Source organism: Chrysoperla carnea, chromosome 1 (genome assembly GCF_905475395.1).
Source record: "Chrysoperla carnea chromosome 1, inChrCarn1.1, whole genome shotgun sequence".
In the NCBI taxonomy this organism is placed as follows: domain Eukaryota; kingdom Metazoa; phylum Arthropoda; class Insecta; order Neuroptera; family Chrysopidae; genus Chrysoperla; species Chrysoperla carnea.
Window position 1 is genome coordinate 93,828,000 of NC_058337.1, and position 21,551 is coordinate 93,849,550.

Genomic DNA, 21,551 nt, shown 5'->3' on the forward strand with positions numbered 1-21,551 from the left:
ATATTTGCATTTATTCATCATTCAATTTTACACATGAGATTATTCTTACATTAATTCATGTTGACTTTATTTTTCTTTCAACTTAAATAATAATAAAAAAGCTTTTAATTTCATAAACTAAAAATGCATTTCATTGAAGTATTAAACCTTTCAAAATTTTTATGGAAGTATATCTTCATACTAGTCGATCGGTTTTATTCGGTATTTATTTTATGAACCAGGTATAAATTACATAAAAATTTTAGGTACAACCGACCAAACTATTTTTCTATCATTTGGAACCGTAATCCTGAGTTTAAGCGAAACTACCCGAATTTCAATAGAATTAAGAAAATTATTGAAAATAACTCACGAATATGATACCAAAACTGATTATTCGAATGAACTATTGACTAAGTAACGGTATAATTAGTAAAAATTTAAATGATCGAACGATAAACGAAAGGACAGACAGGTAAAATGAAATAAAATAATTTTAAAATGATTGAACAAAACACAATTCTCTTTTAATATCAAACACAAAATATAATAATAATATATATATGTATGTATATATAAAATTATGAAAAATATTAAAAATATGTTTATATATTATTTCTACGCATAAAACAAAAATTTTGTTATTATTTCGGTTTCGGATCAATTTTTGTTGCTTGATTTAAACTTTTCAATTCCGTTCGATAATGTTCTAAATCATCGGATATATTTTGTTTTCGTTGCTGTAGACCTTTTTTCGTTTCACGTAAACTTTCTTGTATTTCACCTTTCTTTTGATGATATATTTCTTTAATTTCTGTTTTAGTTGGTACTGGTTTAATGTAACCACGCTTTTTTAGAAACTTTATTGATACTGTTGTCCCGCCTAAAATTATAAGACAAATTAGTATAATTTGCCTTAGATTTTTGAAATAAATACGTAGCGCCTCGATTTGAGCATAAAATTTTATATTAAATATAGACCGGCAGTGCTGTAAATATTCATTGCTTGCAGATTGATAATACAACGTAAATCGTAGATGTTTTGAAAACTAGATGAAGTTACTTATAATGAAATCAAATTATACATATTGATACTGTATTCATTTTAGTATACTGCAGAGATTGTATTAGCATTCTATATTTACCAGGATCAAAATTAATACCCCAAAATAGAAGGTAATAATATAATAAAATAAATTCAAATGGTCTTCAAATATCGTTTAAAATAATATTAAATGAAAATTAAGTATTTTCTCGCCAACAATTCATAAAAAACTTATTATAGTTTATGCAGGGTCAAAGTCGTGAGAAATGCACTGAACTCCAGGAGTGTCTTCTAGACATGAAAATAATGTAAAAAAACTCCAAATGTTATTATCCGATTTTAATTTGTTTTCAAGTTATAGCGTAATTAAAAGCCCTGCTGTGATGTCATAGCGGTATGAATCATAGATCATCAGTTAGTTCAGTGTAGACAGCTGGGTATAATATATCCAGCGGTATGTCATAGCGGAGTCATAGACCATCAGTTAGTTCAGTGTAGACAGCTGGGTATAATATATCCATAGATAATAAGTGTTTATATTTATTATAATCAGATATCTATGAATATATCTGTCAAATTTATTTGTGTTATTTCGTATAGTGATACTCAAATTACGTCATCAAATTTGATGCCCGCGTTTTTGACAGTTTAAAAAAAGGTTTAAAATTTAATTTAAGTTTTTGGCAAGAAAGCGTGTGTATTTTTCCGAAATAAATTTTTGGTGGCTTTTTATTAGTAAAATCAACATTTTGAAGTACTTTTTCAAAAATAGTGGAATACCCTATTCTTTACTATCTTTTAAAAGCGGACAGAGTAGCTTCACTACATATTATAAAACAAAGTCGCTTTTTCTGTCCCTATGTCTCTATGTACGCTTAAATCTTTGAAACTACGCAACGGATTTTGATGCGGTATTCTTTTTTTTTTTAATAGATAGAGTGATTCAAGAGGAAGGTTTTTATGTATAATACATCTATATTATAGTAGAGTAAGGGATTGAAATAGGGGTTGAAAGGGATATGCTTCAAAAACTAAAAAAGTTGTGCATCGATTAAGCTCAAATATTGACACGATATACAACCAGCTTCAAAGATCTATTGTTTTTATATACTTTTAACCTTCGGAGGGTAGAAAGGTGTAGCGAGAAAGTGGGAAGGAATTATCGAATATTTACAAATATACCTAAGTGGGGTATCAAATAAAAGAGCATGACGTGTACATTACAAAACTGTTATCCCACGCAAGGAAATGTGGAGGGAGGGGTGCAAGTGGGGATGTTGCCCAGCAAAGCGGGTAGTTCACAGCTAGTCTACAATATTTTATTAATATCCTAAATCTAAATTGCTACAGTTACTAAGCTAATGAAATTATGATATTTGGTGGCGCCACGGAATATATCAAGATAACTTACCTAATGTAACCGTGTATCTTAACGGTGTAAAGATTTTATATAAAGCATACGCAACAGCAAAATAACCCATTGTAGAATCCCTTAACGGTTTAATAAGAAATTCACTAACTCCAAAATGTTCTAAATAGCCTATAATATCAATGCCGCTACTTGCCAAGTAATAGAAACCACCATACCATCCAACTGATGTTACTAAATGAACAGGTACAACTATATACCAATATTCCTTATACAATTTTTTTAATTGTTGCCATTTTGACAATTTTACTTCATTTTTAATCGCTTCCGTTTTCGGTTCTTTCTGTTCTTGGCCGATATCGCTGTATTTAATACATGATGTCACTACTACATTTGGTTTTTGAAAAAATAATTGTTTCGCATTGCTTATTTTAGCTGTTTCTAAATTTACTCTTGTAAAATTTTTGAATGCTCTCACTGCTGGTGAAATACATTGCCGTGGAGTAATAGTTCTTTGAGCATTTATTACTAAATATCTCAAGGCAAAATTTGCCACTGTGCCCATAATAAATAATGTATAGACTATTTTTTGTTTATTTTTTTATAGATTTTTTGTTTATATTCCCATTTTTTGTTCTGGAAATTTATATATAAGATTAAAATAAAAGTATAAAAGTTATACGTAGTTGGAATACATACTTTATTTTGTAAATTTGGTTAAGTTTGATAAAATTTGTCCAAAATATGTTATTATGTCTAGTTTTACTGTATATTTTTAAACGTCACTATTGTTAGGGTTGTACAATAATTAAAATTTTAATATTTTCAATTAAAAATAATATTGCATAGAATTTCTTAATTTTTATAGAAATAAATGGTCCATTTTTAGTCTTACGTAGAAATTTCGTGTATTATTATACTAAAAATATACAAATTTTGTATAGTTAAAGGGTTCATTTTTGTATTAAAATTAAAATGAAAGACATTTAATTAAAATCAATTCATACAAAAAATTTTTGTTTTGTTTTTAACAAAAAAGACGTTCAAATATTTTACGTTTAGAAGGAATGTTATAAATACAAAAATTTCAATTCAATTTTATAAATTTGTGATAATAACATAAATATTGTTATGTTACTCAGCATTTTTAGAAAGTTGTCCTCTCGAAATTTTCTTGAAAGAAATATGTACGTAATTTAACTTAAACAAGGATTATTGAGACAATTGACTGAGTTAATTGTTGAAATATCATGTATAGACAGTGTTGATTTCGCAATCAAAACTGTTTTTTTACGTCATGTAAATAAAGAAAGATGTTCACTCTTACACACAAAGTAATAAGAGTATCTTTCTTCTCACTTCCTCAGTGATAATATACTATATGCTATAAACAAACAAACACATACATAATATATGAAACGTATAAATTTAAAATATATACAATACCTGTATACATACTTTTACTATATGTTAAATAATTTAAATGTTCGAACGAACACTGTGCTTTGAACTCCTATTTTGGACAAGCAAAGTATGAGTAGAACAGACCCTACAAATGTCATTTACATAATTACGATTTACGAATAATCGCGATTTTGTTGAAGCTAGCATAAGTTGATGTGACAAAAATTAAAATTTTAAAAATGAAATTTGTTTGTAATATAATTTGATAATTTATTAGGTTTTTAAAATGAATTTACGCAATGCAATAATTTTAACTGGTCGACGGGTAGTTTTCACTCATAACAAACCAACAATTCAGTGTAAGTTTCCATTCATTAATCGGCTTCATTTTTTATTTATGCATAATTAATTTGTACAACAATCTACGTGTAGTGAAGACCTTGAATCAAGGAAAAAAAACAACAGCCAAATTACATGTTACACCAATACGGAAATATCCTGAAGCAAAACCAATTCCTTTGCCAGATAATTTGAATGGAGTTATACATTCAGAAACAGCAAAATGGTCTCCACATCGCACAAGAGATATGACAACACCAGCAATTCTTTGTCACGCTTCTTTTAGGCAAGTCATTTATTTTGTACATTTGTTATCGTCTTATCAATTGTTCATAAAAATTCACTCATTAATGTAATAACATCCATAATTACGCAGGTATTTTTTTTAAAACAAAAACATTTGTAATTATCGTTGGGATACAATTTTTGTAAACATATTCAAATTGTTTTTTCGTTTATAATTTTACTTCTGTATATAAGAAATGCGAAAATTTTGAAGTAACAAAAGACCTCGATTTGTATAGTGGACACCCCTATAGTGCAAGGCCTAGTGACAAGGACGAGAGCGGTTAATGTTGTCTGAGAAACCAATTTTGAAGATGGATTACTTTAGAACATATCAAGGCTAACATAAAATAAAAAGTAAAATTTTTTGAGATTTCGCTTAGTTTTCGAGATATTGTATGATAATTTTATATTTATTTACTATAGCGTTGTATATGAATTATGAGTACTTTTTCTGCACCTTTTTGATGAATATCAAGAATAAAAAATTTGTTTTTAATTACTCTTTCGAGTAATTATTTTCATTAAATATTATTCCTTCTATTAAATATCATTCTAGTCAATGATCAAGGAGTGAAAGTGCAAGAGTACATGTGTGACCACAATTTTTTTTGTATCCATATTAGGAGCTGTACTTACATTACGTAATTCATTACGTAACGACCTCTCAACCCATACCCCCATATGTAACAGTTACACATCGTTATAGATTACACAAAAATATTTTTGAGTAACAAGAGGGGGGAGGGGTCGATGACAAAATTATCATAAAACCAACTACAGGGCTTCGGTGAAATGAAACTATATGGACTCAACACACCTCTAATGAAAATCCAAACGAAAAATAAGGGGGATTCGCGTGCGGGGGTTCCAAAAAACGAAGAAAATAAAAATTTCATAGAACCGAATGGGGATTCCATAAAATATTCGGTTGGAGGGTTTTGGAGTTACTGGAGTTAAGTCAGTCTTTTTTTTTCTAGCCTCAAACAAGATTTGAACAAATCAATTCAATCAACTCCAAGAAGTTCTGAATTCAATATTCAAGATCCACACGTTGATAGCTATGATTGTACTGGTGCCGTCAGTTTAAATTCATCAATGCAAACAAATGTTCCAGAGCCATATCAATCTGGTACCAAATCAACTCACTTGAATATGCCTGGTGGTCAATGGGAAAGTGGTCACAAATTTATTGCAGAAGATATGCGTAGCTCACATTACGTAAATACAATACGAAAAATGTCATCAGCATCTGATACCCCAGCAAAAACCGCAACATCAGGTGAAACTACGGAAAAATTAGAAAAAACTGAACCACTTTCAAAAAAGGAACAATTGAAAAGAGCATTTAAAGAGTATGGTGCTGTAATTGTTGTTTTTCATGTTACACTTTCGTTAGCATCATTAGGAACATGCTACTTAATTGTTTCTAGTGGTTTAGACGTTGCTCAACTTTTAACTTCAATTGGTTTAGGTGATAATCAATTCACGGCTAAAATAGCTGCGGGTGCTGGTACATTTGTTGCTGCGTATGCATTACACAAATTATTTGTACCAGTACGAATGAGTATTACTTTAGGTGCAACACCATTCATCGTTAAATATTTGCGCCAAGTTGGTTTTTTAAAACCTCCTAAAATAAAGCCAACGGAATAGAAAATTATAAATTTTCCTCAAAAACTATTAAATTTTGTTGTTATCTCACTAGAGATTTTCTTCATCATTGAATAAACAAAATTAGTAAACACAATTTTATAGGCACTAATTGGAGTACAATTTATGCTCAAACTGTTTTTATTGAGAATAAACAGCTAACATGGTTTTCCTTGCATGGACTTTTTGTTCATTTTTGTATTTTAATGTATCATAACTCAATGTATTCAAATATGATCGAAATAAAACAGTTTCGAGGAAACCAAATTTTTAAAGATTTATGCTCTCATTTTTGATACCAATTTATAAAGAAAAACTCTCTGAGAAACAAGCTTTTGTTTAGATAAATTGTAAATTGGTTAAAATTTATGTTGCAATAATTGAAAATAAATAAGAGCTTGTAATTTAATGATTAAGAACTGCTCTATGAATATTTTGCTTCCGTAGACAAAACTAATGAGGCAGCTATCGTCTAAATTTCATTTTGTAAAGTCGTATTTTGAGTATGTTAAGTCAAAATATTAAATTTCAGTAATTAAATAGCGTGTGCCATACTATTGCCACCAAAATTTTATAACGTAAACTTAACTAGTTCAATCAGAACAAACACGGGGGTTGATGAGGTTTGATTATTTTTTATTTTATATAGTTTAAAAATATAATATATATGTATCGTTAAAACAAAACATTGTTATATATGGGAATTTGGGTAAATAGATCTATAACGAAAATTGTCATATAAATCTTCGGATTTTGTACATAATTTTGTTTATAGTTACTTACAATGAAATATAAAAATATACATTTTATTATTTGTTAATTATTTGATTTATTTGTAATCATAATTTTGCCGAACAGAATCTTCGTATTTATGCCAACAACCGATATATAAACCTCCGTTTGAAACTCGTCATCATCATTTCAGGGCCTTCCTACATGATTTGCAATTTTTGGTTGTAAACTAGTTTGTATCTAGTTGCAAACGAGTTTTTTATAATTATTTTAGGATTTTGTTCCCAAAAGGAAACCAAGGGAACCCTAATACTAAAACTCCGCTTTTTTTCTGTCTGTCAGCGGGCTATATGGCATAAACTTTGACATTGTGTGTATTATTACTTCCGCTATAACAACAAATAATAATAAAAAACCTGTTTGTACGCTGGTGCAAACCCCTTCGTGTGCAAGTCCGATTCGCACTTGACCAAATTATTAAGGTATTATGTTAATTCAACAAGAATGTCAAGAACCGTTTACTTGTAATCAAAAAATTCTTTTGTTTTTTTTTTTGTGATAATTTCTTTACCAATATCAGATAGACGTCTGTTGAAGCCAATATAAAAACATTCTTTTTGAAATTCCCCAAACTATTTGTGTTCCACGTTTTCTTGTCAGACTAGCAGTTTCTAGCAATGTGTAAATTTGTTATTTACGATACAAGTGGGATAACAGCATTATTAACGTACGCATGCGAAATATGCACAATTAGTGCGTAGCACGATAATTATTGTTATTGGTTTTGATTTTGCCAGTAATTTGGCTAATTTGATTGGTTGAAAATAATGAAACTATTACATTCGTAAATAAAAAATTATTTGGTCTTATACAAGAAAAATCGTGAAAATATATAATATTAAACGGTGGGGACGTAAATTATCAGTGGTTGTAAACGATTTGAGGTTTTATCATTGACGATTATTTTACTTTTTTCTCCCGTTTAGAATTTAATAAGTATATTTCAATTAATAGGTAGGATCAAATTTTATATTGCAATTTCATTCTACCGTTCTTGTTTATTTGTATATGATATCGTTTCACCGGTGAAATTTGCATTTTCTAAATGCATGTTGCTTCAAGTATAGAAATTTTACTACATTTTTAATATTAAAATATTTAATAGTTTAAGATATATATATATATATATTTATATTCTCATTATTTTATAAAAAATATGCACTGTTTAAAATGAGAAATTGCTCCTCAAGAAATAAACTTTCCTTTCTGATTTATTGGCACAAATTTAAAGCGTATTGATTACTTTTACTAATAAAAAAACAGCCTTGTAAATTATATAATGTATGAAACAAAAATAAAACATTCCGAGTATTTTTATTTTTTGTTAACAAAATAACTAAAAGAGGTGAATGAATAACGCTTACTTTGTTCAGAATTTTAACTAGACCGGTAATTAAAATTCAATGTGCTTTTAAAGACTTCCTTAAGGCTTGAAAATATCTTGTATCAAGTAATTATTCTGAAAATATTTCGATACGTGCTTGTCTGAAAAACTTAAATTACGAAAATATTCGAACATTTTAAGACAAGCCATTGAATTACGCTTACGAAAATACTCAATAAATAAATTCAAAATTTGAATACACATTAAGACACTTCACAAACTTCAACTTCGTCAGATATATCTTGTTGTTGTAAATGACAGCCTTGCAGTACATTATTGACCACAGCTCTTGCTAAATAACCGGTGGATGATGATCGAGGTGTTCCCATCAATTTATTTAAAGCGTCATCTTTATTATCTGAATATTGTACTAATAATTCAGCAGCATCTTTAACTAACGCATCCAAATCTAATGATGTATTGAAAGTTAGTTCGGGATTTCGTTCCAAAATTGTTGCTATTATACACAATAATTCCACAACAATTTGACGATACTAAACAAAAAATTATATAAATTAAATCTTTCAAAATTATTTGTAAACATTGGATATAAAAACAACAACGACAAATAATGCCCTCTACTGATAAAATTTCGATATCCTTCTCTGAGATAAAAATTAAGATTGTTTACTCATATGAGATTTCGATATGGATTATCGCGCGTAGTAACAACTAAAAAACAGCAACTTGCGGAACAGGAAGAACTTTATGAGGAATTATTTGGCTTATAATATGGTCCAGAAATCGTAGACGTAAAAATAGAATGGAATAATAGGTGAGTATATTGATAACTCAGATCTCGTGTTTGTATAATAAACATGAGATCTGAGACATTTTTTACTTTTGCTCCCTTTTATTATTATAAAAATAGTTGTTTAATGAGCTACTTGATTCGTAAAATTTTCGGACTACGACATCCATATATGACCAGGCTTCACTAAATTCTAAACAAAATAAAAATTAAATCATAAAAAGAAACTGACTTACCTCAGGTTTGTCGATTCGATTTAATAACTGTTCAACAAGAAGTGCAAATGTAATTTCGGATCTAGTCATGTTACTTAATGTTGGTTGCTGCGGTAAATGGTTACCACATAATTGAATTCCTAATGGAGTTCTCGCTAATACATCATAAACGCGTTTATAAAAATGTGCTGGTACCCGACATAAACATCCTTCTAATTGTCTCCGTTGTAAACATGTCAAAGAACCGACAATCCATCCATCTGCATTAAGTACACGATTCACTAATTGACGTACTTCGTATGGACTTCGTGCTTCTACTGGTCGTTGCGGACTATGACCACGTATTAGTAAACATCGACGCATTGCTTCTACTACCCAACCAACACGTATTTTTAAAATACCACGGAAGAGTTCTGGATTTGTTGCTATTAAGCGCCCACAATATAAAACAACCTGAAGTTAAAGACAAAATTTACGTCGCGTAGTTTGATAGTTATTGTGTTGCGGATTTTAGATCGGAGCTAAACATTTATCTAGTCGAAGTTATTAGGTAGTTTGACAACATTGAGCAAGGGCGATATTGAGATACGCTAGCGTAAAATTAATGAAACAAAAAATAAACTTGATTGAAATGATGATTCATTCATTAATTTTTAATAAAAAGATAATCAATTCTCCAACACTGTAGACTTAAGTAGTGTAGCTCTCACAATGTCGTCTTTGCTTTGTGTTTTGAACTATCTACTAACCATCTGAAATAATTAATTTTGGTAGTTCTTGATGAGAAGATAAAAAAAATCTTACTGGGCACTGAGCCCTAAAATCTTGAATTTTCAGATATGCGGCAATTGATAAATGATAAGTGCAAGTATTGCAATCTCGTGGTCTAAATTGGAATTACTTAAAACGGGCCAGCATCCTGTTTTAATTAGTACGAATTATTGGCGATATGTGAGGAGTTGCAACTAATAGTTTTCTGATAAATGGTAAGTACAAGTATTGCCATCAGATGTTCTAAATTGGAACTATTCAAAACGTGGGTACTCTGACGAAATATGTAGTAATAAATTTAACTTACCTCTTGCTGTAAAACAGCTTGAATTATATCATAAGGTTGAATTGTAGAATACATAATTGTTCGAATTTCATCAGGAGTCATCGGTTTATCAAAAGTTGTTTCTTTTTGTCCTATTACCCCTACCGTTATCTAAAAAACATAAAATTAGATTATGAAAAATAGGAAGGTTTTCTATTTATGACAGATTTCGTCAACCTTTCTTGTCTGCTAGGCATAATTTGCCTAAAATAAGTATTAAAACGAATTTTCGATTGCATTATATTTTTTTTACTACCATCTACCGAATTGCATATGCTATTAAAGTGTTAAGAAATATTTTCTTTTTTTTATACCCTGTGTATATGAAATATATCAGATAATATTAAGTTTAATCCCAAGTTTGAATGTTTGTAGAAATATTAATACTACAAACAAAACTTGTTTATTACACCCTTTTTGTAAAACTGCCCACTTCGAGAATCAATTATTTTTCAGCACCTCCTGTGTGCAAATATATTAATATAAAATTACAAAATAGCGTTACCGCCCCTTGTAGGCCTCTAGCGTGCACAAGGGGGCGATATCGCCCACTTTGAGAAACGCTGGTTTGATGATGGGATTTTTTTTTCAAGGATAAACGTACTATTATTACAACTTAGAGAACGATATCCATGTTCATTGAGTAAATATAATTAATATGCTTTTATTTTTTATCTTTACTATGCTATGGGCGCCATTCATATCAATAGTAAGAAATCCTAATATTTATACTATTCTAAGCTAGTTCGATGTAAAACGATTTGAATTATTTTCTTCACATATATATCATTACAAACTGAAAGTGTTTTATAAAAAGCGTTAGTCACTTTGCCTTTAATTTAAAAGAAAGAAAAAAGCTCGAAAAATGTCGGCTAGAAGTATTGTCTGAAGGAATTCTAACAATTTATAAAAATTGAAGAATTTATCAAATAAATAACACCGTAATAAATAAATCATTTTACCTGTTTTCCATTAACGAGCACAGCTGTTATAAATGGACTAATTGAATCTACAGTATGCTGTAACAAAGATGATGCATGTCGAACAGCTACCCAATGTCTCTTAGTACCAGCTTTATCGTAAACATTTTTCAATATTTCAGATACAGTTAATTCACTGTTAGGTAATTTATATTGTGGACCAGCTGATTTCAAGATCAATCCTAAGATAATACATTGGCCTAAAAGACTTTCTGTAGCTCGAAATGCTTCTTGTAATTCGGAGACAGGTCTGTCTTGCAACATTTGCATCCAATCAGTTCCATCTTCAGGTTCAGCTATCGATTTTGGTATGTCTGTTAAACTTTGATATCCAATATAATCATGTTCTAATTGACGGAATTGTTTAAATGTAGTTTCTTCAGGCATGTCCGATGAATTCATAAAATCTAAATGTTCAATACATGAACTTGATATTAAATTTTGTAAGCGACCGATTCGTACCTGAAAAAAATGTATTCGAAAAATTAAAAAAATGTATATTAGTTCTAAATTTTACAATTAGTCAAAAACAATTCGAGTTGGCGCATTTAGGATTCGTACCCCATTTAGGGTGTCGTTTTTAAGTTGACAGATAAATAAATTTAATCGAGAAAAATGCTTTAGACGAAAAACGTTAGTTTCAAAGGCACTCATCTTATACCGGCATCAAATTTGATCTAAGTTTTCAGGTTCGATTAAAACCAAACATTTTTTGTTTGAAACATTTTTTTGTAAACTGGATAGTTTAAACAATAATTGATAGCAAAAATCTACTTTTATTGGATTTAATGAAAAATTTGTTATCTTAAAAATTTACCTTCATTCCATCACAGTGGCCTTTCTTTAACATTGCTAACAAATCCAACATTCTCTTAAATTGTGTATCTCTCATGTGCTCCTCTCTTATTAACAAACAAACTGTAGGCCTTCCAGAAAGTCTCCAATAACGTCCAACAAATTGTAATTCCGTTTTAATATCGTCTATCAACAGTGCCATGTCTCGATATAAATAAAATTCCGATACTTCAAATATTAATGGATAACATAATACTGTCATTCCGCATACCCGATACACTTTACTTGTTCCTAATGAACCAATCGGTCGAGCTGGTCGCCCACGTAAACCTAATTTTGCACTAACGCCCAAACATTCATAAGCTGATACTAATTGAGCAGATGACCAAATTTGTACTGGTTCAACTTCATGTGGTGTTTGGGTTTGAATACCATATGTTGCCATCATTGCCTGTAGTCGTGCTGATTCAGCAATAAGAACAATTTGTACAACCAAATCAGTGGCTGTGCCCTAAATAGGGGTGGTTTAGTTAATGTTTGCCATATGTTAAAAATATAATGGTTAAAAAAAATATATTTTTTTGTTGTTGTCTAATCAATGGATAGTTTATGTATAATATGGTTCATTAGAAGCGTTAAGTATTTTTATAAAAAAATCATCGATCCTGGTATTCTTTTACTCTTAATACAACCCATACTGTTTTTTAAAACTTCATACAAAAATATTTTACCTGTTTCAAAGTCGTATTGCTTCTACAGCCATATAAGCAAAAGTTCGTTTCAGAAAAAACGAAAGTATTATCTTTCTTTCAGTATCGGGTTTTAATTCATGTACATAAGGGTTCAAATATGGAGGAAAATATCTGAAGAAAGAAGAGTGAGAAACAAGGAAAACTGATTAATAGTTCTAGTAGTCAGAAATCACTATCGTTCTTCGAAAAAAGTTACTGAAATATTCTGCAAGTTAATTTACATTACAGCAAGACAATCTCAATTATTCTTAACAAAAACTTTCTGATTTTATAATTATTAACAATTTTAAATTAATTCATATCGCTTTAAATTATTTAAGTTCGGTACATCGAAAATTATATTGATACAACTATCAAGTTTAATATATCGATGATAACTCATGTCGATTATCAAATTATTGAACTTATATCGGTTTAACAATTTACTTAACAATAACACTATCGATTGAATAGACCAATTTTTAGTTTTTAAATCTAGTACAATGTTTAAATCTAAGAAAAGTTTAGCCAAGTATCAATAAAAAAAATAATTTAGTTCTAATATGGATGAACGACTTTTATGAAAAAACATGCAACCAAAATTCTAAAGAAAACCTAAAAGAAGATTTAATTATAGATGTATAATTGAAAAACAACATTCAGAATAGTCCGATGATGAAATACTGCTGGAAACTCTTGACTTTTTAAGTCAAGAAAACTATCTTATGTCATTCATAAAAGATTAATACATATTGCCAAGACATAGTAAGTTGAATTGTATATTTTATGTGAAGAGTAATCTAAATACCAAACATAAATAAATTTGAAATTCCACTTCAGTGTTTTAGGGGCTTTCATTAATCTAGAAAAATATTTAAATCAATACTGAATCAATTATGCTATTGAATCGCTAAATACATGGGGAAAATGGATATGTTTTTCTAAATCTGGTATCTGGAGCTGAAAAAATGCTCTAGTATGCTCTTTCCGAACTTTTTGTTACAGTATGACGACCCGGATTACAGAATAATGAATTGAAAGAAGAATATTATCACAGCGCTAGTCGCCGAGGCGTAATGCAAAGAATTAAATAAGTTGTTACAGACGTTATTTCATTTGCTACAAGGTAATTTTTTAAACAAATCATTTTACTTCTGTCATTCATGAAAATAACCATACCTTACTTTTCCGACGGTTTTAAATAGACGCTATTCCGCCGCAAATATGTCAACTTTGCGGCAATATGATAGCTATTTAGAAAATATAGAAAAGTATGTAAACTACGCAAGTTTAAGTGGATAACGTCAATTTTACTTAGATCACAGTGAAGATGCGTAATCTCGAATTGAGATTAGATGTGAAAGATAGATGATGGGAAATTAGTACAATGAAAAAATATATATATTTATATCGAGCTAAAAAAACCGACAATGATATTTAGCTAGCTTATAAACGAAATTATCTACTTGGAGGTACACTATAAATGATTTTCGGCAAAATTCAGAAACTTTAAAAACTGATATAATTTCACCTCGTTTTATGGTAATATTTAAAGTATGAAACCTAAAAATTAGCTATAAATTTACGAGATATTCATAAAAAATTATGAGAACACTTTAAAGTGATCACTCGCCACTTCTGAAACATGTTCAGATTTCATAATTAATCTTATACATCGAAATGTATAATGGTAAGGAAAAAAATTGAAGTACAAAAATACTACAAACCAGCTACATTTGATCGGAATATGAGTCGTTTTGGTACAAAAAATGAATTATAAGTTTGGAATTTTGTGAAATGATTTACTGACAGAATGGGAATTGTACTAGATTTTAAACAAACGAAATATAATTAAAAATCATGCATGCGATATATACTAAATTTAACAGAAAATGTCTTATATATGAAGGTTTAAATTAAAATTCAAGCATATAGTTAGATTTTGAAGCCATAATATCTGAATTATAAGTATGATGTATTTTCCACTGTAGATGAGAGACACGTTTATTTGAAATGATACTTGTATGAAACTAAAAGACTATAAATAAATGCATTCTATTGGAAAAAATCGATACTTAAAAATTTACTTACACCACCTGGCTTTGCCTTTAGGAAAAAGAAAATAAAAAAAATTCATTACTATATTATAAAAAAAGCTCCACAAACCAAAATATTTTAAAATTGAATGGTACATATCGTAAATTAGCATAGACATTGATAAAATAATTTTTGTATGCTTCTGTTTATACCACATTGAAATGTTAATAATGTGTCCCAATAGCCAATTGATATATGAAACCCAATGATTGTTTTAACGTTTACTGTTTCTTATTTTCCCAACATTTATTGAAATTAGGTAGACTTTATAAATTTACTGTCATTAAAATTACAAATAAAATGTACAAAATTTAAAAAACTCTCGACAAATGCGGTTTTATCCTTGTGACTCTCTTCAAACTTAGTCGATTCTCTTATCTGAAAAAATATCTGGTAAAATTGTGTGCTCTGTAAGAATCCAAGTTAAAAATATATTTCCCCTATTTCAATTCGAAGTTGACTTTGAGAAAAAATCACCAAGGTTATCATTAGTTTTTCCTTTTAAATTCAACAACTTATTTACATGCCATTTTTTTCTATTTTTGTTCTCCGTTCTGAGAAGATTGACCGGTCTGGAAGAAATGAACGGCACGTGTTATGAACACCTGTACCAAATTGTTATCGTTCCAAATATTACATAAGGGAATATTACTATTATTTATAAAATCTACCTAAATTGTTCAATTCCACCAAAAAATGTATTTCGTTAGTGTGAACATGCGAAATGAATAAAGAAATGATAAATTACTGAAGTTTTATTGTATTATTCAATTTTCAATATTATTTTATCAATATTCAGCGAAAAATATACAATTAAATAAAAATTTTCTTAATAATAATTTAAAACTTTTCCTAAATTAAATTTATACCTGAAAAGCAGAATAACGACCTCCTCTTCTGGGTCTATTATATGAAGGTAAATATCTTCGAATTGGATCCAATTCATTAATATGTAACAGACCACTCGTGAGTAAATTTGCAATGACAAACAATGCTTGGTTCCATAAAAATAAACCACCGTTTTCACTATAAGTTGGACATATTCGAGGAATACTCTGTAATTCTTCTGGTGTATAATCAGCTTCAACACTATCTTTTGGAATATAAAAATATTGTGGAACAAAAGGGTCGCCATTCGGATCTACACGCATCACGTTTTTCAATAATTTTTTGTACTCTTCAACTTGTTCCGTACACGACTTAAAAACTCCATCAATGATCATGGCTATGTAAAATAATGGCCATTCGCATTCTATATTATCATACTTTTTAATTTCTCCTTCTTGGTAATACCGTTTGTTTTCATCTTCCAAAACATTTTTGTAACCATCACGACAAAATCGTATAAAACCATACTCCCTCTTTAAATTTCGAATGATTGTCGTTTTAGTCTCAGTATATAAGTGTTCTTCGTGCGTTGCGAATGCTGGAAACGATATTGTCATTAATAATGAAGCATCTACGCTCTGAAATTGAAAGATACGATTCATATTTTTTGGGGTACATATTTCTTGAAACGATTTTATTTTACCTTTGAACTTGATTCTCTTGGGAGCATAGTTTCAAAAATACTTCGATTTCGATTGTGTGCATCGATATCTACGTAAACTACACTCCATGCAGCTCCAGAGTCGCCAAATAAATTACAGCCATTGATTGCTTCTAATGCGCTTTTTGCCATTCCAATAGAACTTGCATGTATTTCTGCTATTCCATCGTTATATTTACTACCACGTTCCCACATTCCATAATCAGGTGTTCGATAAGCTCTTTCGACATAGTATACTAAATTTTGTACGAAGGCTACTTCATCCTAAAATTGAAATAGATATAGATCATTTCAAGAAAGATATTTAAAGGGCGATCATCTAAATGCATCCTGAAGGAATTCCAAAAAAGTCATCCGGGGATGGTATTCCTACCAACAAATTGTATAGTTTTTATTTAAGTTTAAGACCTAATTAAAAACTTCTCATATTATAGTTTCAGTTAGTTTCTTTTTAAAATTATCTTCGGATCTTATACTTATACTATGGTTTAGTATATGACTACCGTCCTAATAATGATACATCGTACACCGCACCAACTAATAAGATAACTATTCGCTCCGTGCGTGAGTTTCGTTTCCATGGTAACGATACACTACTTTAATTATAGAATTGTATGGATGCATATAACAGGTTGGCTGATAAGTCCCCGGTCTGACACATAAATGGCGTCGCTAGTATTAAATGCATATTATTTTTATATAGTACCAACCTTCAAATGATTCGTGTCAAAATTTGACGTCTGTAAGTCAATTAGTTTGTGAGATAGAGCGTCTTTTGTGAAGCAACTTTTGTTATTGTGAAAAAAATGGAAAAAATGGAATTTCGTGTTTTGATAAAATACTGTTTTCTGAAGGGAAAAAATACAGAGTCCGGAAACTCATTATCAAGCCAAGTTTTTGCTTCCACTGTATTTTTTCCCTTCAGAAAACAGTATTTTATCAAAACACGAAATTCCTTTTTTTCCATTTTTTTCACAATAACAAAAGTTGCTTCACAAAAGACGCTCTATCTCACAAACTAATTGACTTACAGACGTCAAATTTTGACACGAATCATTTGAAGGTTGGTACTATATAAAAATAATATGCATTTAATACTAGCGACGCCATTTATGTGTCAGACCGGGGACTTATCAGCCAACCTATTATAATTGTATGGATTGCATTTAAGACTTACATTTAAAATTTAATATTCTTGTCTCACAAATTTAAATAAATAATTATGATAATTGACATTTGAAAAATAATATTTGTTCAATTTGATTTCTTATTTTCACAATTTTTAATACATTAAGTTTAATTAATTCGTGTTTTTCAATAATTTTAATTTGACATTTCTATTACATTAACATGTAAAGAATTGCAAATTAGTCATAACAGCCCCCTTTAACTCCAAAATTTTTCACTTAAAGCGCTGGCATCGATTTTATTGTCCCTACCATGACTACGCACACAACGAATACACAAACACACACATACATACTACGCACGGTAATCATATACTAAACTATAATATGTGTAGCTTTAATCGCCCGTAGCTCGAAAAATCCTCGTTAAAAAATTTTGTTGCCGTGAAAACTTTTGATCAGAACGAACCGAAGAACATTTTGAGAGCGGTTTGAAAAAGTTTCACTGAAAGCTATTTTCCTATTTCGCCACTTTAAAAGACCTCTTCGAGACAGAAATGAAAATGATGCACTCAAATGTGTCATCACTTTTTTATGGTCTATATAAAATAATTTTTCATTTGATCAGTGTTGCATTTTTCAGCACTTTTTCTGTCCGTGTCTCCATGATGTATATATTTAGGCTACTGTAGTCCTTTTAGACAGATTTTTGATTTCATATGATATATTCAATTACATTACTCGTACAAAATTCAAGTAGATTTCCTTTTGAAATTTACTATTCATTACGGTTGGAAGTATTGAATCGGAACGAATGGACTAAATTGGGAAAAAAATAATTTTAATGCATCTAAAAGCACTAGGCTGCGTGAAAGTTTCGACCACAGCGCATACATCCTGATAAAATTAATAGTCCATATATAGGTAATAACTTACTTGAGTATAAATAATTTGTAGACCAGAAGTGATCATTTGTACTAAAAATAATAAGTACAAAGAAACTACATCAATTTGTAAATGATGATATTCTGTGTCACTTAAAACAGGTTCGCCTGTTATTAAATTGAATTTCACATGTAATGCATGCGTAAAATTTTGATTGCGTTTAAAAGCTTCAACTCGTTCAGCTTGTCGGGCCCAACAATGTAATATTCCTCGCATACATTTAACTGCCGATTGACCAAGTTCATATGATTTACCACGATCATCGTCAATTCGTCGATATGCTTGGTATAAACCCCAAACACTTGCTGCACAATAAATACTATCTCGTACACTTCCTACTTGAGTGTCCGTTGATAAAACTGGCCATAGTCCATTTACTGGGCTTTGATATCGGAGTAGTTGACGTTTTACTAAATATTTAAAAAGAATTAGTAATTTAAATTAATATAAAATTCGGCAAGGAAATTGACTAATTAAAGTAAGTATTCCAGAATTTTCTATTTCTACAGAATATATAATTAATATTAGAATATATTCATATCTGATATTTTGATTGCATTTCCAATAAATTTCGATTTAGTCTCTTCTATGTTTTCGTTTGTAATAGAAGAGTCATTTCGTTAACGAGTTCAGATGCACAATCGACATCTATTGATGCATTAGTGAACGAAGTCGGTAAGAAAACTCAGTTTGAAACAATAATTCGTCTTTAAATTTTGAAAAAACTAACTGTCAATGTGTATGTGTACTTTCTATCAGTCTGTTTGCTTGCCACTATAAAAGTCCAAATAAGCTAATAATACCCTTTTGGCTTTAGCTCGGGCGAGAAAAGCAGATATACGCTGATCGCAGAGAATAGAGACATGTATAGTCTCTATTCTCTGTTGATCGGTCAAATAAGTTAATATTATCGATACTGATTGGCTAACTCTAGATGAAAACACGCACAAATTAAAACAGAAGGAAAGTTAACATCTTCCAAATACATATATACTAAGCACATAGAAAAGAGCGTAAACAAATATCTCGTGCGAAAAAAAATTAGCAATGATTAAAATTCTTACAAAATACAAAAAAATGATTAAATATTCCTTAATAATTACCTATTCCATAAAAATTATCTAATTGGCGTACAGCATCTTCGTAATTATTAATTTTTAAAAATTGCTCTAAACTTACTTCATCGATACTACTTTGTTTCATAATCCTAAAAATAAATTAAAAATAACGATTCAGTTAATTTGCGTTAAAACAGTAATTAAAAATATTTTTTTAATACAAAAAATATAATGTTGTCAACAAAAATTTAGATAACAATTGACCATTGTTAGTAAATATTTACATTTCAGTATGCATCTTGTGTGAAGTTTAATGTCATGCACGCACTCACTGACAGAGGTCTAATCACTTTGCCAGAGGTCAAAGTCTGTAGGATAAAAAAATTGTATTCATTATTATAGAAAGTAGTACACGAACTTATTATTATCTAGAATATACATAGCTTTTTACCGTGAAGGTTGTTTTAAAAATATAAATCGCGCAAAACTAATGTCACATGCTTGTGTAGTGGTATCAGATTGTTTAACAATACGTATAATGTAATATGTTTAATAACGAACATTTAACACGTTCAGTCTCAACTGGCTAGTTTTGGTTTTCGAAAGTATTTTTTCGTTTCTCCCTTTTTTTATAATAGTTTTGGAAAAATGGGCACCAAAGTTTTTTCCTAAATTACGCCCTCATGATTAAACAGTGATGTTTAAAAAAAATATTTCAAACAAAAGTTGTTTATTTTTTTTAACATTTAAACTTTTGTTCTATCTCTAATGGTTTACAAGATGGATCCTACGCGGACTCATGTCCTAATTGACCTGTGATCCTCATTTACGAACTCATTTTTTACGTCTTGGGCACACTATATATTTCAACTTGATATCTCTTTTCGTTTTTGAGTTATCGTGTTCACGGATGGACGGACAGAAAGACGGACTGACAACTGGAAATGAACTAATTATATATCATGAACACCTATTCCAAGTGTTATAAACTTGGGACTAAAATTCCCTTGATACATATTTCATAAATATAGCTGGTACAAAAACGGTAGCAAAGAGCAAAGCACACAAATCTAATACTCTTGATATTACACTGTAGGCGGATAAACATTTGAAGTACTAAAAAATCTACATTACGGAAAAATTTTCTTTTTCAAAATTTATATTTTCTTTCATTTGCTTCCACTAATGTAGACGGAGTAGAGAGTTATATGATGTCTAGAGCAACAAGAGTGCAAACAATTTGTATTAAATTTTTACATTATGGCTTGTACAAAAAAGCGTAATATTATTGAAGCGGCATTTTATATAATTTTAATAATTTTCTAAACACTCGACATGAAGCGTTCAACAATAATTAAATAGCAGGTGTTAAAATTACTATGCGTTTTAACTTTTCGTACAATCAATTAGATCGCAGCTCGAATGCAATAAGTTTTTGAAGCCGTAATATGGTTGAGTAAATTGTTATTTAGTAGTAAAATTAAGGGTTTTTTACGATATGGTTCTAAACTGTTTGAGAAATTTATTGATATTAAGTACCAAATGACTCAATTTTATTCCTCAATTTTTACAAAATAAGTATAAAAAAACCTTAAAACCCACAAATTTCTCAGTTCCCACATGGGTTTCAGAAATATTTAAGAAACCTTAGAATAAATTGAAATGCACTTTTTCTCGATTTCCAGAGCCCAACATTGCACATCATGTACCAAAAACGTCCATGACCATTTTCAAATATATCATGGATTAACAGAAGAGGATTTTTAACAATAGGGTAAAAGAAAATTTCATGGAATTTTATTCGATGTATAAGTTTAAGAAGAAAAAAACTGAATATCCACAAAAATTTAAAAACTTGTTTCTGAGAATTTCATAGTAAAATCATTGAACTGATGATTGCCTTACCTTTAATAAAGGAAAGATTCTAACTTCTAAGATAAAGTTACTAAAATGAACA

At 29.6% G+C, this 21,551-nt stretch overlaps 3 protein-coding genes across 5 annotated transcripts; 1 reads left to right on the forward strand and 2 right to left on the reverse strand.

Annotated features, from left to right (window-relative positions):
* Positions 1 to 588: 588 nt before the first annotated feature.
* On the reverse strand, positions 589 to 3,029 carry LOC123306068 (uncharacterized protein C18orf19 homolog A). Its single transcript, XM_044887940.1, has 2 exons — positions 2,436 to 3,029; positions 589 to 862 (listed from the first exon to the last, which is right to left on the reverse strand). The coding sequence occupies exons 1-2, from the start codon at positions 2,956 to 2,958 to the stop codon at positions 624 to 626; spliced, it is 762 nt and encodes a 253-aa protein (XP_044743875.1). The 5' UTR covers positions 2,959 to 3,029; the 3' UTR covers positions 589 to 623.
* A 934-nt stretch (positions 3,030 to 3,963) lies between these two features.
* LOC123306066 (uncharacterized protein C18orf19 homolog A-like) lies at positions 3,964 to 6,805 on the forward strand. Its single transcript, XM_044887938.1, has 3 exons — positions 3,964 to 4,156; positions 4,230 to 4,422; positions 5,402 to 6,805. The coding sequence occupies exons 1-3, from the start codon at positions 4,084 to 4,086 to the stop codon at positions 6,075 to 6,077; spliced, it is 942 nt and encodes a 313-aa protein (XP_044743873.1). The 5' UTR covers positions 3,964 to 4,083; the 3' UTR covers positions 6,078 to 6,805.
* A 1,371-nt stretch (positions 6,806 to 8,176) lies between these two features.
* On the reverse strand, positions 8,177 to 21,515 carry LOC123306051 (probable phosphorylase b kinase regulatory subunit beta). Of its 3 annotated transcripts, none has more exons than XM_044887919.1 (11): positions 21,500 to 21,515; positions 19,640 to 19,743; positions 18,528 to 18,946; positions 16,447 to 16,728; positions 15,785 to 16,381; positions 14,910 to 14,924; positions 12,110 to 12,598; positions 11,275 to 11,754; positions 10,295 to 10,423; positions 9,238 to 9,669; positions 8,177 to 8,744 (listed from the first exon to the last, which is right to left on the reverse strand). In XM_044887919.1, exons 2-11 carry the CDS (start codon positions 19,737 to 19,739, stop codon positions 8,454 to 8,456), a joined length of 3,234 nt encoding a protein of 1,077 aa, XP_044743854.1. In that variant the 5' UTR covers positions 19,740 to 19,743; positions 21,500 to 21,515; the 3' UTR covers positions 8,177 to 8,453. The 3 variants fall into 3 exon arrangements, with proteins under 3 accessions (XP_044743854.1, XP_044743852.1, XP_044743853.1); XM_044887917.1 differs by lacking the exon at positions 21,500 to 21,515 and adding an exon at positions 19,879 to 20,003; XM_044887918.1 differs by lacking the exons at positions 14,910 to 14,924; positions 21,500 to 21,515 and adding an exon at positions 19,879 to 20,003.
* Positions 21,516 to 21,551: the final 36 nt, after the last annotated feature.

What these genes read in the sequence shown, in the direction of transcription:
- LOC123306068 (XM_044887940.1), bottom strand. Translation starts at nt 2,958, where the DNA reads ATGGGCACAGTGGCAAATTTTGCCTTGAGATATTTAGTAATAAATGCT. An exon ending in AAGATACACGGTTACATTAG is followed by an intron (nt 863 to 2,435) that starts GTAAGTTATCTT and finishes TTATAATTTTAG; the next exon opens with GCGGGACAACAGTATCAATA.
- LOC123306066 (XM_044887938.1), top strand. Translation starts at nt 4,084, where the DNA reads ATGAATTTACGCAATGCAATAATTTTAACTGGTCGACGGGTAGTTTTC. An exon ending in TAACAAACCAACAATTCAGT is followed by an intron (nt 4,157 to 4,229) that starts GTAAGTTTCCAT and finishes ATCTACGTGTAG; the next exon opens with TGAAGACCTTGAATCAAGGA. An exon ending in CTTTGTCACGCTTCTTTTAG is followed by an intron (nt 4,423 to 5,401) that starts GCAAGTCATTTA and finishes TTTTTTTTCTAG; the next exon opens with CCTCAAACAAGATTTGAACA.
- LOC123306051 (XM_044887917.1), bottom strand. An exon ending in CAAGAGAATCAAGTTCAAAG is followed by an intron (nt 16,382 to 16,446) that starts GTAAAATAAAAT and finishes TTTCAATTTCAG; the next exon opens with AGCGTAGATGCTTCATTATT. An exon ending in AAGCTGTTTTACAGCAAGAG is followed by an intron (nt 9,670 to 10,294) that starts GTAAGTTAAATT and finishes CTTTAACTTCAG; the next exon opens with GTTGTTTTATATTGTGGGCG.